This window comes from Puma concolor, chromosome D2 (assembly GCF_028749965.1).
Source record: "Puma concolor isolate L17-30 chromosome D2, mPumCon1.1.hap2, whole genome shotgun sequence".
NCBI lineage: Eukaryota > Metazoa > Chordata > Mammalia > Carnivora > Felidae > Puma > Puma concolor.
Genome location: NC_141677.1, coordinates 11,477,177 through 11,494,701, shown reverse-complemented (window position 1 = coordinate 11,494,701; position 17,525 = coordinate 11,477,177). Strand labels below are relative to the sequence as shown.

The 17,525-nt window shown below is 39.0% G+C and overlaps 1 protein-coding gene across 4 annotated transcripts in view; it reads left to right on the top strand.

Moving 5' to 3' along the window:
- Window positions 1-17,525, top strand: part of RYR2 (ryanodine receptor 2) — a 760,386-nt gene that overhangs the window by 306,241 nt on the left and 436,620 nt on the right. For all 4 annotated transcript variants that reach the window (XM_086679587.1, XM_086679586.1, XM_086679585.1 and 1 more), the window contains 3 exons: window positions 4,749-4,823; window positions 8,473-8,551; window positions 11,823-11,935. In XM_086679587.1, coding sequence (XP_086535713.1) covers window positions 4,749-4,823; window positions 8,473-8,551; window positions 11,823-11,935 — 267 coding nt within the window. The remainder of the gene's footprint in view (window positions 1-4,748; window positions 4,824-8,472; window positions 8,552-11,822; window positions 11,936-17,525) is intronic.

The window sequence follows — 17,525 nt, the reverse complement described above, 5'->3', positions numbered from 1 at the left end:
GTCCTACATTTATTAACATAGCATTTTTATACAGGAAAAAATAGAAAAACAGAAAACTTAAAGTATTTAGATATTATACAGTTAGTAAATTAGATAGTGTTAAAGAGTAATAATAGGGGAGACATGCTAATAAGCCAATATATAATACAAACACATATTTAAAGAACACAGAGCCAAAACAACAACAACAACAACAACAACAACAACAACAACACCAAAACAACAGAAACACAGTACCAGTAATTTTTTGTGTGTATAAACCTCTTCAGTGTCTTAGTCATTGCTATTATGATTTTATGTTTCGTGCTTTTCTGCTCTTATACATCAAATGTAGTTACAATGATCCAATTTGTCCCTCTTCCCACAGAGGGTAGCATGAATAAATTATACCCCGTGATGGCATATTGTTCTAAATAAATGTAAACATAGAAGCATGTACATCAAAGCTTTTACTTACAATATGGGTCCCCTAATTGGACATCTTTAGTAAGATCCTGGCAAGCCAGAAGCATAGGAATGCCTAATAATACTAAATTGATATTAAGATAATTTGTGTAAAACTTGAAGTGAGGCTGGTTTAGAACACATACAACAGTGTTGATTAGATTTTGTTTGAATGTACTCTGGACTCTTTTATCCACTTACAGCTCATGAGGTCATTTTTTTACACTGTTGTGGAACATTAACCGTGTCAGTCATTTCAGGGATATTGGGTCCAAATCCACACACAGAACTGAAAACAGGCTTTCTTTGTTTTTGTTTTTGTTTAATTTTAGAGAGAGAGAGAGAGAACGAATAGGGGGAGAGAAGTAGAGAGAGAGAGAGCACGAATAGGGGAAGAGAAGTAAAGGGAGAGAGAGAGAGAGAGAATCTCCATGCTGAGTGTGGAGTCAGACATGGGGCTCGATCCCGTGACCCTGGGATCATGACCAGAGCCAAAGTCAAGAGTCAGGTACCCAACTGACTAAGCCACACAGGCGCCCCTGAAAACATGTTTTTAGCTGATATTTTCAGAAAGTCAAATTTCACCTTTTAATAACTGATGGTTAGCTCTCCAACATCAGAAGTACTGAGAGAGTTTGGAAATGATAGTTGTTGATGTTTTTGTTATTTTTTCCACCTAAAATGGCAGTAGCACCTTAACATAGACCCTCATTGTCTACAGGAGACCACAGTAGTCTAGCGGGAGCTGATTTCCAGATCCTGGTTCTGCTGGGGGGGCCCGTGAAGGGCTGATGACCAGCAGCTCACTAAATACATCACAGACTCAACCAACCTTAGAGGCAGGGCTAGGGTACCAGCAGCTGCATTTTCAGGGACAGGTAGAACCTAAGTCATGCTTGGAAATGTATTCAAGAACTTGTAAGTTCCAGGTAATATTTTTACGAAAAGGATCTGATGATAATGCATCCCATAGTTGGAGGCATTAAGAATCATACAAAGAATTAGCTCCTTAAAAAAAAAAGCTTTAAGGTTTATTTATTTTTGAGAGCACAAGAGAGAGACAGAGCGTGAGCAGGGGAGGGGCAGGGAGAGAGGGAGACACAGAATCTGAAGCAGGCCCCAGGCTCTGAGCTGTCAGCACAGAGCCCAATGCGGGACCCGAACTCACTGACTGCGAGATCATGACCTGAGCCGAAGTTGGATGCTTAACGGGCCTAGCCACCTAGGCACCCCACAAAGAAGTAACTCTTAAACTTGTTTTCTTTGTTGTTAGTGTGCAAATATTTGAAGGAAACTACATGGGATCCAATATATAGTTGTTGAGTAAATGAATAATTAGAGCTTTCAGTTCTTATTGCAAATAAGAAAATATTATGCATGCTACCCTTGGCATCAAGTGCACTGTACCTCTCAGACAGTAGTCTTCCAAGACATAGCACAGAGTGTTTCTTTCGTGTGATACTTACTGGAGAATTAGCAGGACTAGTTAGAGTATAGATGGCTTTCGTGGGAACTAAAAGTCTATTTGTCTCACATAAAATGCCATTTACTTCTTTTCTAAATTGGTACAATTGAAAGCAATGCTTACTTTGCCCATATGTCAGAGTCCAAAAAACGGTTACTAGGTTAACTTCAAAAACCACTAAGATTATTTTTTTCCTGTGTATGTTCTTGAAAGGGGGCCAGCCTTGAACTACATTAGCTTGATTGACTCTTAACCTAGTTGGTCCTGGCGGGATTCCCAAAGCATAATATGGTTATACAGCTGAGTCCTTATAGATTTAGGTTTGGGAGGCTAAAGGGAAAATGGACCTTTGTTCTGGGGTCCTGATACATCACCCAACAGTGATGATCTTTTTCTCATTGAAATTCTCGGGGGAAGTCCAACAGTCTACCTGAAGCACAGTGTTGTAGAGTGTTGAAGGAAGAACTCTAGAACTGGCTAGTATTTGGTATAGCCACTTCATAAAGTACCAGAAGTTCCCAATATCAGAAGAAGTCCCTAAATATTCGTTCACTTAAATTAAAGCAAGGACCAGGCCAAATTTAACAAAAATATTGACACAACTAACCAAATCCAAAAACAAAATAAAAAAAAACACAGAAAAGAACCAAGGTACCTCTTTGAATCAATCTCACATACATAATTGTTTTCATATATGTTTGTTGAATGAACAATTATCCAATATATGCTCAAGTGTGGAAATTGCACATTTTATTTTTTTCTGATTTAGAGGCAATTGGAGTAGTACCATTTAAAATGACACATTAGAGGGGTGCCTAGCTGGCTCCTTCTGAAGAGAATGCCACTCTTGATCTCGGGATCGTGAGTTCAAGCCCTATATTGGGGATAGAGATGACTTAAATAAATATAAAAAATAAAATGAGACATGAGAGAAAAAGTAGTGTGGACCATGTGACAGAAATTGCATTCACTTTGTGTTAATTGTGCTCTCTTAAGTAACAAAGTTAATTTAGTGTGGGTTATTTGCATACTTTTTCAGTTCTATTAAAACAATCTGCAGCATAAATTTGTATTTAAGTGGTGAGGAAATCTATAGTGTAAAATCTATAATTGCCTAGTTGTATAAAATCTGTAATTGGAATATCTCCCTTAACCAATTTGAACATTTACATATGTGTGTGTGTGTGTGTGTGTGTGTGCGTGTGTGTGTGTGTGTATTATATATAAGTGAACTAAAGCAAAGTGTTAGAGTAAAAGGATCATTTGCCACTTTTGGGTTAAATCTAAGGCCTTGTCCTTCATTTTTAAAAAATCTTATTTTGGGGCGCCTGGGTGGTGCAGTCGGTTAAGCGTCCGACTTCAGCCAGGTCACGATCTCGCGGTCCGGGAGTTCGAGCCCCGCGTCGGGCTCTGGGCTGATGGCTCAGAGCCTGGAGCCTGTTTCCGATTCTGTGTCTCCCTCTCTCTCTGCCCCTCCCCCGGTCATGCTCTGTCTCTCTCTGTCCCAAAAATAAATAAACGTTGAAAAAAAAAATCTTATTTTGATTGGTGTGACTGTTAAGTGTTACTCAAGGTCAGTTGTATTTTGTGGCTGTGGAACCTGTATGTGGTATGAAAAGGTAAGCTCCTGTCAGAGTGACCCACATCAGGCAAGGTGAATAAAATTGTTCTCGGCTACACGAATCAAACATTATTTTAAAAGAAATGAATACTTTTCAAAGAGTGCCTAGTTCTGAGAAGGAATATGATTTTGCAAAGTAGATTTTTCCCTTTTGCTCTCAGTGTATGAAAAAAGCGATTCTCCTTTTTTTAAAGCAGGTTTTCTTATTTGAATCCCTTTCAAGACCTGTTTTAAGAATGGTTCTGAGGTCTTTTGAGCATAACATGTAAAAAAAAGTTATCCTAAGGAGTTGTACGGAACAGTAGGAAGCGGGTATCTTTTGAGTGAAAAGAGCTATAGCAGTATAATATATTAACGTACTTTCTTGGGGCACCTGGGTGGCTCAGTTGGTTAAGCGTCCAACTCTTGATCTTGGCTGAGGCCATGATCTCATGGTTCATGAGATCAAGCCCCGCAATGGACTCTGCGTTGACAGCATGGAGCCTGCTTTGGATTCTCTCTCTCTCTCCCCCTCCCCCACTTGTGCACATTCTGTCTCTTTCTCTAAATAAATAAATAAACTTAAAAAAAGATACTAATGTACTTTCTTCACTTCTTAAAGTATACATAAGTCAGTATCATCACTCCTTATCCTAGTAAGCTTTCCCAGTGATTTGTAAGTATGCTAAAATTTGAGAAGCATTTCTCTATTTCATATTTAAAAACTTGGACTCTTAAAAAAAAAAAAAACAGTTGGAAGGCATGAAACAATTTCAAACCTGTAGATGATTGGATCCATTCTGTGCTTTAGGAATTCTCTTTCATTGAACAGATATTTATTTAGTCCTTATTGTGTGCCAGGCATTTTGCCAGGAACCTGGGGTACAGTGGGTGACCAAGGTACCGTAGTCCCTGCCCAGTGCAGCTCACAATGTAATGGGAAATAGAGACAATAAATAACTATAAATAAGTAATTACAAATTCTGGTAAATACTTACAGTTAGCAAAATCAAGTTCATTCTTCAAGAACTAGATCAACTGTCAGACTCTCCGTAGAGATTTTTCTTGGTAGCCTTATTCCAACTTAAACATTCTTATCACGGCACTTTGCTTACTTTTATTTTATTCCTTCCTATTAAATGTTTCCTTGATAGCAAGAGAGTATTTTATTGACGTAGTTAAGTTTACTCTTTTTTCTTTCTTTTTTTTTCTTGTCGACCCTTTCTTCTTTCTATGTAGACTGCTCAAGGTGGTGGTCATCGAACACTCCTGTATGGACATGCCATATTGCTACGCCATTCCTATAGTGGCATGGTGAGTATGCATTTTGATTTCATCTCTTACAGGGCTCATTTAGATATACATCAGCAGGAAGTGTTGGTAATAGCATTTCATTGATGGTATTAATAAATTGGGATGGATGCATTCTTTAATACCTTTGTACCTTATTTATTTTTTCTCATTTAAAAAATGAGAGTTAGCTTAGATGATCTGTAAAGTCCTTCAATTCTATCATTTACGACTCCTATTTTTTATTATCTTAATTTTTGATAGACTGGTTTTAAGAAGACAGAGGTGTAAGAGTCAAATAAATATTTCTCATTTCTGTTTTTGTTTTAAACAGTTCATTTATTAGAAAATTAAATTTTATAATTAAAGAAATTACACAGTTCATTTATTAGAAAATTACTGAAGGATAACATTGAAAAAGTCTATATCCACAGTGTTATCCATATAGGTGTAGATACTCATATACATATCTGTCTATCTAGATACATACTTGATATACTTCTATATATTTTTATGTTATATAATATGCATTATTATTTTATATAGTTTGTAAAATGCATAAAAGTTTTATTCTACTCTTGTAAAAGCTTTATTAGGTTATAAAAGCAATACATATTTATTTTATAAGATTTGGAAATTACAGATGACACAATTCTTCATGATCATGTTAATGGGAGAAGAATGTTTAGGGACTTTAAAAAAATTTAATCCTTGGGGCGCCTGGGTGGCTCAGTCGGTTGGGCGTCCGACTTCGGCTCAGGTCATGATCTCGCGGTCCTGAGTTCGAGCCCTGCATTGGGCTCTGGGCTGACAGCTCAGAGCCTGGAGCCTGTTTCGGATTCTGTGTCTCCCTCTCTCTCTGACCCTCCCCTGCTCATGCTCTGTCTCTCTCTGTCTCAAAAATAAATAAATGTTAAAAAAAAATTAAAAAAAATTTAATCCTTTCTGTTCTTATTAATTTTTTACATAATTGAGATCTTACTACATAACCAAACTTATATCCTGATTTTCTAAACATATTATTGTAGCATAAGCATTTTCCACATTATTTAAATTCTTCATCAATATAATTTTCTTGAATACATGATGGTCCAACATTTAGAAGTATAATATAATTGATTGTTTCTTTGATGAAGAAAATCTGTTTTAGAGATTTACATAATTCTGATATTATGTAAATCACTTCAGAACAGGTGACCAAGCATAGCCTCAATATCAGTACCCAAAAACATATAAAAAATTGTCAGTCAGGACACGTGGATAGCTCAGTTGGTTAAGAGTAAGATCATGATCTCACAGTTCATTGCGTTTGAGCCCTGCACTGACAGTGCAGAACCTTCTTAGGATTCTCTCTCTGCCTCTCTCTGCCCTCCCCGCTCATGCTCTTCTCTCTCTCTCTCTCTCTCTCTCTCTCTCTCTCTCTCTCTCTCTCTCAAAATAAACTTAAAATTGTGAGTCTTATTCATGATTATCAGTGTGAAAATCTGACCTAAATTTCTGGTGAATGGAATTCAAAAGTATAAGAAGAGAAGTATAGGAAAACTGTAGATACCATTTAATGATGACTTAATAATATCATTTCTATTAATGTGCTACATCATATAAATAGGCCAGATAAGAAAAATTGTGATCATCTTAACAGGTATTGAAAAAGGTTTTTAATAAAACTCGACACCCATTTCTAATAAAAACTAAGCATTGATGATTAATTTCTCAGTGATAAAATATAAACATCAATTCAATAACCAACATCAATCTTAATTGTCAAACACTAAGGTGGTTCTTGACAAAACCCAGTCAAACAAATAAACAAAACCAAAAGTACATTAACATGGTTCTGGATCTGTTGGCTGACACAGCAATATAAGAAATAAAATTTAGGAAAATACTCTAGTAAAGCGGCTGGATACTAGATAAATACATAAATGCAACCTATTTGCATACAGCCATCATGCATTAAAACTTCATGGAAAGAATTCTATTCCAGAACTTGGTCAGTCATTCTGGGTTCACACTCACTTTCTCAAGTGTGCTAGGTACTGTTTTAGGTGCTGGGTATAGTAGTGAATAAGATCATATCCTTGTCCTCATGGAACTTAATGAACATTTAGTGGAATAATTATATTACCTACCTCATAGTTGCTGTGAATATTATTGGAAGAGAGAATTTATGGTAATATTGATAGTACCCAGTACTGTAATTATTGCAGGATGTAACAGAAGACTTTAACAAGATAAAGGAAGACACTTAATATATTTAGAGCTAAAGTCTATGAACCTCAGGTATCACCATGGGCAGCCTTTCTCAAGGTGAGACTCACAGTCCTACACTGGCTCAGAACATTTTTGAGGACCCTCAAAGCAACTTTTCTATAATTTTGGGAGCCAGTGTTTTGTAGACAAAAGGCAGAATTGGAATCTCCATGTTAATTTCATTTTACATCCCCATGGCACTGACTTCCACTTAATGTGCCGGCACATCTGTCCCAATTGATTCACTCTCGCCTCGTCACAGTTACTGGCTCCCACTAAGGTGGGTGGATCCTGTTTCATAGAAAGAATTCTCTAGGCTTTGCCCTATTTGTTCAGTAACTCTGAGAGGTCTGGACTTGCTCCATCCCCAGAATCGTCTCTGAGTACTCTTTGCAGGGCTCCTGGTCTTGCTGGCAGTGCGCTTGTTACGTAGATGATAGTGTATCTTGACCTTATACTACGTTCATCCTTGTGTCCTCATTCTTATACCAGTTTGCCAAGATTTCTGAGGTTGGGGTACGGTTCAGGAAGGTGGACTGAAAAATTATGCTAGACTTTATGTTCAAGCATATACAGTTAGGGAAACTTAAGGAGGGGGGGAGATGGAAGGAGATGATGGTGTTGCAAGAGTTCAGTTACTCATAGGGAATCACACACACATATACATGTGATAGAACCTCACTTCAGGGAGGTGACATGCTGCACACCAAAATGAATTCAGATGAATTTCAGTGAGTGAAAATTTTATTTCATTAAAAAAAATTTTTTTAATGTTCGTTCATTCATTCATTCATTCATTCATTCATTCTTTTGAGAGAGAGAAGTAGGGAGACAAGGGCAGGGAGAGAGGGAGACACAGAATCCGAAGCGGGCTCCAGGCTCTGAGCTGTCAGCACAGAGTCCGACGCGGGGCTCGAATCCACGAACCTTGAGATCATGAACTGAGCCAAAGTCGGACACTCAACCGACTGAGCCACCTAGGTTCCCCAAGAGTTAAAATTTCAAAAATGAAACCAGAACTAGAAGATGAGAGCGAATAGTTTTCAAATTTCTGTTTGGGAGAAAGATTTCTGTCCGATCAGGTTGTACTTTTGCTTACGATCATGAATATCACATGAAGGGAGATGTACAAACATATCCCCAGTTATGTGTTTTCTTTTACTGACAGAACACATTTCCTAAGTCTTTTCGTGAGGAGAGAAAGGACTGCATCTCCCTTAGAGCATTGCTCCTAATGAATGCCATATGAGTGTTGTTTTCCCTCACAATGAAAAATCGGGGCTGTGCACAGAAGCATCCAGATGTGAAGGAGAAGACTGATAGAGCAGAGATAGACTGATGATAGCAAATGACGCGTCAGAATTAAACTCCCACAGGACCGTAAATGTTTAGCAACAACTACTGACTCTGTGTCTTTCAGTACCTGTGCTGTCTGTCCACCTCCCGGTCTTCAACTGATAAACTGGCCTTTGATGTTGGCTTGCAAGAGGACACAACAGGTGAGCGCCTTGGGCCCCAGTGAGGCTGTGCTCAGAGAGAGCATGGCAGGGATTGGACTGGGAGAAGTTGTAAGCCGTGGAGATCCATTAGATAAATGTTCTTATGGATGGAGTCAAGAAAAAAACGAATGACTTTCTAAGGAAGATTTTTAGTAGAAGGAGGAAGTGTATATTGTTTCTATTGGTTGGTCGTTCCCACATAATTAACTGGTTACTCAAACTGTACCTCAAACATTCTTCTTAGGGATTTGGATACAAATACAGTATTTACTACATTTTAAGTCTAAAAAATGTAGCATGCTTCATGTCAGGATTCCAACAAAAAGGTCAAAAATGAAAGTCTGCCTCATTTCTCTGTCCATAGGGCTACATATCTGTCCAAATACACATATATTTTTATATTTTGAAACAGAAAATGCATACATTAACACAATTTACCCTTGGGGAGAATCAAAGTAGGAGAACATAGATTCTGTTGGTGTTTCTGTTCTCAGTGCTGTGAGGACTTTACGCTTTATATGCCTCTGTACAATTTGATTATCTTATCTTTTACAATGAGCATGCATTAAAAATTTAAAAAAATTAAAATTAAATTAAAAATAAACCAATTAAAACTTTATGGAATTAAATGAAAAATTGGAATTAAAAATAAAAATAAAGACCAAGTAGAAAACGAAGGAAACAGACCAAGTCTTATTGAGTACTTTCTTTCAGGGGAGGGATCAAGCTATCCCCTCACATCTCTCCCCTTTCCTCCTTTTTAAATAATTTCCCAGGGGCACCTGCATGGCTCAGTCAGTTAAGCCACTGACTCTTGATTTCAGCTCAGGTCATGATCTCACAGTTTGTGGGTTTGAGCCCCACATTGGGCTCTGCGTGGACAGTGTGGAGCCTGCTTAGGATTCTCTTGCTCACTCTCCCTCTCCCCTCTCCCCCTCAAAATAAATAAATAAAATAAATTTTAAAAAATAAAATAAAATACCACCTTCTAAAATTTTCACAGACAACCAGTGGATAAAGATAAATATTCACCAACCTAATTAACTTTTCATAGACCAACACATCACCATGCATGACAGATTCCAGAACCCCAGGCACCAAAACGAGGAATATTATTTTTATTTTTAGAAGCTTGATCATTTCTCTGCATTTTTGCTAGTTTTGAAATGTTTCCTCATTTTAATTTACTTCAGCAACATCGACATGAAAAAGTCTTTATTTCTGTCTCTCTCAAAAAGAGTCAAAGACATGTACGATCTAGAGTTTGTTTTCATACACTGAGATGATTATATAATCGTCAAAACAACAAAATAAGGCAGTCCCTTTGCCAGTGTGTGATCCCTTTATGGTGTACTGTGTTCCTGTAGCTTTTTGCATCATCTGAATTGCTGAATTATTATATTTATTGCTTGTTGTCTGCCTGCCTTTTGAGAATTAAACTCACAAGGCGGATAACTTTTCATTCCTTGTTTACTGTGTATCCCCAACTTCTAAAGCAGTGATTGACAGAGTGTGGTTGCTTTATAAACATTTGAGTGAATGAATGAAAAACTCCCTGCAACCCTAAAAATGTGAATTGAGTGAATAAAGATAAAAAAACCCTGCAAGGTGACATTCAAGTAAGACTGTGGTCCATATAAGGAAAGCATCTCAGGGCACATGACATGTTGGCTATAAGAATGCTTAAGAAGTGGTATTTGATGATTAATTTACACATTTATGCAAAGTGAATTTTTATTTAGTGCCTACAATATGCTAGTAGCAGCTGGGGAAACCCCGGTGAACAAAAACACAAAGCCCCTGCTGTTATGGAACTTATTCTGGCATTGGGGAATTGGTGAAGAAGAAAAAAATAAGTGTTCTGAAAAATAATAAAGCTGGTCAAAGGGGCAGAATGAGTATTAGATAACAGAGATCACTAAAACCCTACTTGCAATTTTGGATAGAACTTAGATTTAGATTTAAAAATTTTTTTTTTTTTTTCAACGTTTATTTATTTTTGGGACAGAGAGAGACAGAGCATGAACGGGCGAGGGGCAGAGAGAGAGGGAGACACAGAATCGGAAACAGGCTCCAGGCTCTGAGCCATCAGCCCAGAGCCCGACGCGGGGCTTGAACTCACGGAGCGCGAGATCGTGACCTGGCTGAAGTCGGACGCTTAACCGACTGCGCCACCCAGGCGCCCCAAGATTTAGATTTTAAAAGGAACTTTAAACACATTGAAGAATTGTTTGCTTAAGTTTATATTTTAGCTAATGGGACTGAAGAATGGATTGATGTGTGGCTCAGGAGGCTTATGCTTGACTTGTTCTGGAAGAAATTATTTGAGTTAATGTGTACCCAGATATTTTTAAGATGTATCCTTCTATAGTAGGATTCTCTTATATTTTACCCTTAGTTAAGTAGAAACTACCACATTTGAAAGTAAAAAATAAGGGGCTCCTGGGTGGCTCAGTTGGTTAAGCATCCAACTTCAGCTCAAGTCCTGATCTCATGATTCGTGAGTTCAAGCCCCGCATCGGGCTCTGCGCTGACAGCTCAGAGCCTGGATCCTGCTTTGGATTCTGTGTCTCCCTCCCTCTCTTTCTGTTCCTCGTGTGCTCACTCTCTCTCAACCTCTCTCTCAAAAATAAATATTAAAAATTTTTTTAAAAAGTAAAATAAAAAATAAAACAAGGCACAGGATAGTAACATTTCAGTGACAACACTTTGCATCTACTTTTAATTAGCATCCCCCCAAAGTACAGAGTTTTTAAAATGCTATAATGCAACTGTCACATTGCAAACGCCAAGTCCTTTTGAAAATCATGTGCCAGAAAACTAGAGGTTATTACAGAGAGCAAGGAACATGTGATTATAGAAGGAATGCAGTAAGACCAGCATGACTGGTACATTTGACCATATGGTAGCGTAAATAAATACCTTGTAAGCAATTCTCAGTGTGGGGGGTGGCGGGGTGGGGAGGGAGACACCAAACTTCCCAGAATGTCACAACCGGGTTCCATTGCATTTGGCCATGTCTTTACCCTAAGCTAATTTGGCCTCGGTCTTTGGAGTTCCGTGGTCTACCAGATGAACTTGCAGTAAACTGCAAGTGAACCTTCAAACTTCTGAAAGCTGGGTGAGAAGAACCATTTTATTTATTTATCGGGAGACCGACTTGAAGACTTATTTTATGAAAGACTCTTTCATTTTGGAGGTGCTGGCAGACAAAATCGATTTTAAAATAAGAGGCATCTCTTCGTGTTTCCCCTTTCCAATCGTCCTGCAGGTGAGGCTTGTTGGTGGACTATTCATCCTGCGTCCAAGCAGAGGTCGGAAGGAGAAAAGGTGCGCGTTGGAGATGACCTCATCTTAGTCAGTGTGTCCTCTGAGAGGTACCTGGTAAGTGTGGCAGGAGGGGTCGGGTGTTGGGTGTTGGGTCCATGAAGTTTTCACCGGAAACCCAAGACTGCAAATTCCCTAACAAAATTGCTTAGAGACAAGGCTGTATCTCTCTTTGATGAGTTATAAATAACTTTAAGTAAGGGACTAATGTGACCTGTGTGCAAGTGTGGCTTCCCGGGTTTATTTAGACAGGCTTCCCTTGTGCCCTTAGTTTGTGTGTTCATGATACTGACAGCACCTGTTCTCAGGTTATTTTATTAATGACATGCAAATACAGTCTAATCAGGAATTCAAAATTCCACGGACTTTATTTTGTGCCCACCGAAGGCTGTGTTAAGGGGATTGTGATTACCTGTTTTGACATGTACGAAAGCAAATTAGTATATGAGGAGCTTGTGCCATGTTGACAAAGGAGAAATAGATGAAATAAAAACCAGTTCCGGTCTCTCATTGACACGGCATGGTTTCAGAGGGTGGGGGTTAGAAATGGGAGTGTGAAAAAAGAAGTTTGTATTGTATCATTGGAGGTGTATTTTATTTTTGTGGCGAGGCCGTTATATATTTAATTTAACCTACTTAGTAAATTGTATTTTTGCTGCACCCAAGTTTTCAGAAGAGTGAAATCAATGGAAGTGTGAAGGATGCCAGTGCAAAGTATTCTTTTTATTTTGAGGTTGAAAAAGGAACTCAACAGAGGCACCTGGCTGGCTTAGTCAGTGCGCCATGTGGCTCTTGATCTTGGGGTTTGTGAGTTCGAGCCCCGCGCTAGCTGTAGGGATTACTTAAATAAATAAATAAATCTTAAAGAAAAAAAAAGTAAGTATAAATTATAAACTTTCCAAGAATATTTATATAAAAAACTTCCAAACATCACAGTGGATGATGATAGAAATAAAAATCAGAAATGGAACATTGTAGCAGTTAAGCAGAAACTGATTTATAGAAAGTGTATTCCCACTGCCATAAATGAAAAGAAACTCTTTTTGCACAGTCGATTTAAGATCAAGAAGGTAGCTGGTGCCCCTTGCTCTGGGAACATGGCAATAGGGTGGGTTTGGGCTGTTGGGAGTCAGATTGTGCTTATCAACACATTTCGTTCCAATTTTGAGACGTATCTCAGAAGAACGGTTTTGTTTCACTTGCTCTGTGGAAAGAGGTAATGGTAAAGACCAGGAAATGATGGAACAGTGATGGTCTAAGTCACAGGACTGTTACATTAAGTGGAACATCTAATGTTGAACAGCCAAAGGGAGGCCTGGAGTGTTTCTCTCCTTTTGTCTCTTGACCAGTGTGGGTGGAAGCGGGCACCATCCATGCTTCTGGGATAATACAGACATGTCAGCTTGTCAAAGAAGCATTTATTAAGCCCTTGCTGTAGGCACATGCTGTGTCTGTGAAGGTGCTGTACATCTTGATCAGGAGATAGATCTTTGGAGTTGTAATTTTACTTGGAAACCAGTAGCAGCTAAAAGTAATCATTGCATGCTTTTATTTTTTTTTTAATTTTTTTTTAACGTTTATTTATTTTTGAGACCGAGAGAGACACAACATGAACAGGGGAGGGGCAGAGAGAGAGGGAGACACAGAATCGGAAGCAGGCTCCAGGCTCTGAGCCATCAGCCCAGAGCCCGACGCGGGGCTCAAACTCGCGGACGGCGAGATCGTGACCTGAGCTGAAGTCGGACGCTTAACCGACTGCGCCACCCAGGCGCCCCCATTGCATGCTTTTAAATGTATACATATCTTATTTTGATTTGGACATGACTGTGCATGTTTTTGCTGTACAATTTGTACTTCCCACGACGTAGCAGAGTTTACCTGACGGGATGCCATTGTTGGGTACTGAAGGAGTAGAAAACTCGGAATCTCACCGGGGACCATGCTTCTCGCATCCCTTCTGCCACTAATTCCCTGAACTCCCTGAATTCTGGCTTTCCCACTTGCAAAATGCCGGTGCTTATATTTAACACAAGTTTACTAGGATGAACCAATCAGATAATGAATGTGAATAAGGTATGATTTCAAAAGCACTTAGACGAATAGTATCAATAATCATAATGCATGAGGTTCACCTTCTCTTGCCTTTAGAAATAAATCTCATGATAAATGAAATTCACGAATTATTTTCCAGCTACAGTTTAGCCAATTCACCCAGGTTCCTTTTCTGGTATGCTTTTAGCGAGCTACAAACAGTGGTCACCCGGACTGTTCAGATTTCGCTTTTGTTTGGGCACGAAGTCAGTGCTTTCAGTGTTCATCTCTGTGTACCTAGCGTGTCGTAAAAACTGTAGGAAAGACCAAGGGCACATTGCACCTGCTTTCTGCCCTCAAAGCATTAGTGGAAGAAGCGAACCAAATACATAGGGAACTGTAGAAGAATATTGTAAGGCAGTAAGTATGTGTTACAGTTTTGGTTTTGGGTATAGGGCATAGGGATGGTTAATTATTTCACACTCTTGCTGTCGTTGATTACAAGAATCTGGAGAAAGTGTGATAAGGGTAAATAGTGAGGGAGCAGAAGGATTTTGGAATAGCAGCAGCTGGCATAACCCGTATACTGCGCCTAAATAACTAAAAATGGGCTCTGTGTATAAATATCTGTTTATTAGTGTAGGGTCTGGTAAGTATGAGCCTGGGCCAATCACGGAACTTCTTAAAACCCTCACTTTCCTCACCTGCAGTATGGTGATAATAAAGAACGTAATTCACAGGGGCGTTAAAAAGATGAAATTCTTTGATCCAAACCAGAGAGTTGCTTAGTGAGTTGCTATCACTGTTTACTTGGGAGATTTGTCCTTGTGGAGAATGGCTAACGACGCTGCAGATACTCAACCAGAAGAAGAAGAAGTCGGGAAGGCGGGAGTAATATAGCTGATTTTAAATAGAGGTCTACCGTGGAAAGCCAGGTTCACATTCTGAGAAGTTGCTGATGTGTTTAAAAGTAAATAATTTAATAACTTTGCCTGAAAACACATCCGTTAAAAATAACTACTTAAAATAAACTTTTCCAGCCATTGATTTTATAACTTTCTAGTCATTAGTGCCTGTGGACCTTTGATCTAGTTTTCCTCCACTAACAGAGATGGTTAAGCTGAATTGGGCTTTAGGTACTCTAATAAAGCTTACAACTGCTGGGGTGCTAATGGGTAAAATCGACTTGACACGATTGATTTTCACCCTGTCCTCTGCAGCCGTGCCCCGTGGACAGAAGAGGGCGCTGTGTTGGACACCAAGCAGCCCAGGCTGTGCCCTCTACTTCGTATGTTGCTTCTCTGCGCATGATTTCCAAGGAATAAGGGGTCTTATTTCTAGAAATAAGTTGTTGCAAACCGCTCATCCAAATATGGTCTTTTCTCACCTTGCTGTTTCATATTCTCATATGGAATGATACCTTCATCCTCTTTTCAGGATATCCAAGAAGAAAAACAAAACCCCTGTGTCCCTATTGGAACTGTTTACTTTTTTTCTTTTAAGAATTGACAAAGCAGCTTAAATATAAGACAGATACACAACTTAAAATAGAGAAAACATGGCCGTGTAGGTAGTGCTGACTGTGAATCTATTTCAAACTGAACAAATAAAGCATACACAACAACTTTTATTGGTTTAGAAAGACATCAGATCACCCTGGTACACACAGAAGTCTTCAATCCATGGGTTGGATTACTTGCATTGGAAACATTGATTTTTTGACTAATTTTTTCTTAATTAGGTCACCTATAGAAACATACAGATTTTTTAAAGATCCATGGAAACATTGCCATTGTCTGAAAGTAATTAGGCAAAGCTGAACCCCACAATCTAAAGAGTGGTCGGCAGATGCTTAAATAAGGCATTCCCGGGTTCATAAGAATTTCCCTACCATTCCCCTACCCATCTCTGAATTCCTCATAAGAAGTACACGGTGTTTTGACTACATAAGAAGTTGCTGAATTTCCTCAAGTTGCATAAAACACTGATAACTAAAAAGGACAGCGATCATAAATCTTTTCAAGCTAATTATTTTGCAGCAACCATTTTTATTTACTTTGAGCCTTTTTTTTTCCTCTCTCTCTCTGTGGCTCCAATGATGGAATCATAGAATATTCCTTTCGGAAAGAGTGTCTATTCTGTGCCCCTCATTTTTTCTCAGAAGGAGAAAATGAAGCCCGAGGGGTGATATGTCTTATGTACTTGTGTTTCCTGTCACTGGATGCTAATGTATCCAGAATGTTGCTCACCAGGACCCAGGTGCCTGACACTTAAGAGAGAAATATTTGTGTTGAATGAATGCATCCCATAAGGGTTGAATTCAGATATTCCTAAAAATTTAGGGGCCATAGACCCCTTTGGTAATCTGATGAAGCTTATTGACCGCTTGTCATCAATATTTTAAAATACATGAAACATATACATAGGATTACAAGGAAAACTAGACGTTCTCTAAGTGGAGTTTTGGTTAAGAACTCCCATAGGGGAGTGTGGGTGGCTCAGTCGGTTAAATGTCCAACTTCAGCTCAGGTCATGATCTCATGGTTTATAGGTTTGAGCCCCATGTTGGGCTCTGTACTGACAGCTCAGAACCTGCAGCCTGCTTCAGATTCTGTGTCTCCCTTGCTCTCTGCCCCTCCCCTACTCATGTTCTGTCTGTGTCTCTCTCTCTCAAAAATAAGTAAATATTAAAAAAAAAAAAAAAAGAACTCCCATAAGATGATTTATAATATCCTCTCTTACTTCTGAGATTTTGTGATTCTATCATACAATGTCCTGTTACTCAAAACACCGTTTTGGGGCCAGCAGCCTTGGTTGGCCCCTCCACACTTCCTGGGTTCAAATATGCATGTTTGGACAAGATCCTCAGCTGACTCCTGTGTGTATTCGATCTGGAGAGTCACTAACACAAAGGTCACGGTGACATGAAGGAGTGGAGGGGGCCCCAGGCCCCTCCACTTTTGCTGGTGGGTTGATGCTACTGTAAGCATGTAAATTCTAGAATAGTTACATGTTTCAGCCTAAGGCCAACTTTGCTTTCAACCTCTGACAACATCTGTTTTGCTTTAAGGACAACTCGTCTTAGTTTCAGTAATTGCAACTGTTACTGCTTTCTGAATATTTCATCCGACAGGTCTGACAATGTTGTGTGTCTTTAGATTTCCCTTAGCTGTTTAAGCAGCAAAATTAATTAGAGACATCCAGAATAGTTATGCCCAGAGAATATTTTCTTGAGAAGAGTGGGCATTATTAAGTTTGTGTGCTGCAATATGATCTTAAGGACATTTTTTGGACTTTATTCAGCAGACTGAAACTTTCATATTTTTATGGTCCTCTCGTACGTATTATTTATCTTTAGGTTTAGATAGGATTTGAAAATTGCATCTTAACCCTCCTCCCCACTCCCATTATTTTTCACTACAGCAGCTCCTTACTATTATTTTTTTAATGCTTATTTTATTTTTGAGAGAGAGAGAGAGAGAGAGAGAATGCGGGGGAGGGGCAGAGAGAGAGGGAGACACGGAATCTGAAGCAGGCTCCAGGATCTGAACTATCAGCATAGAGCCCCACACCGGGCTCGAACTCATGAACTGCGAGATCATGACCTGAGCTGAAG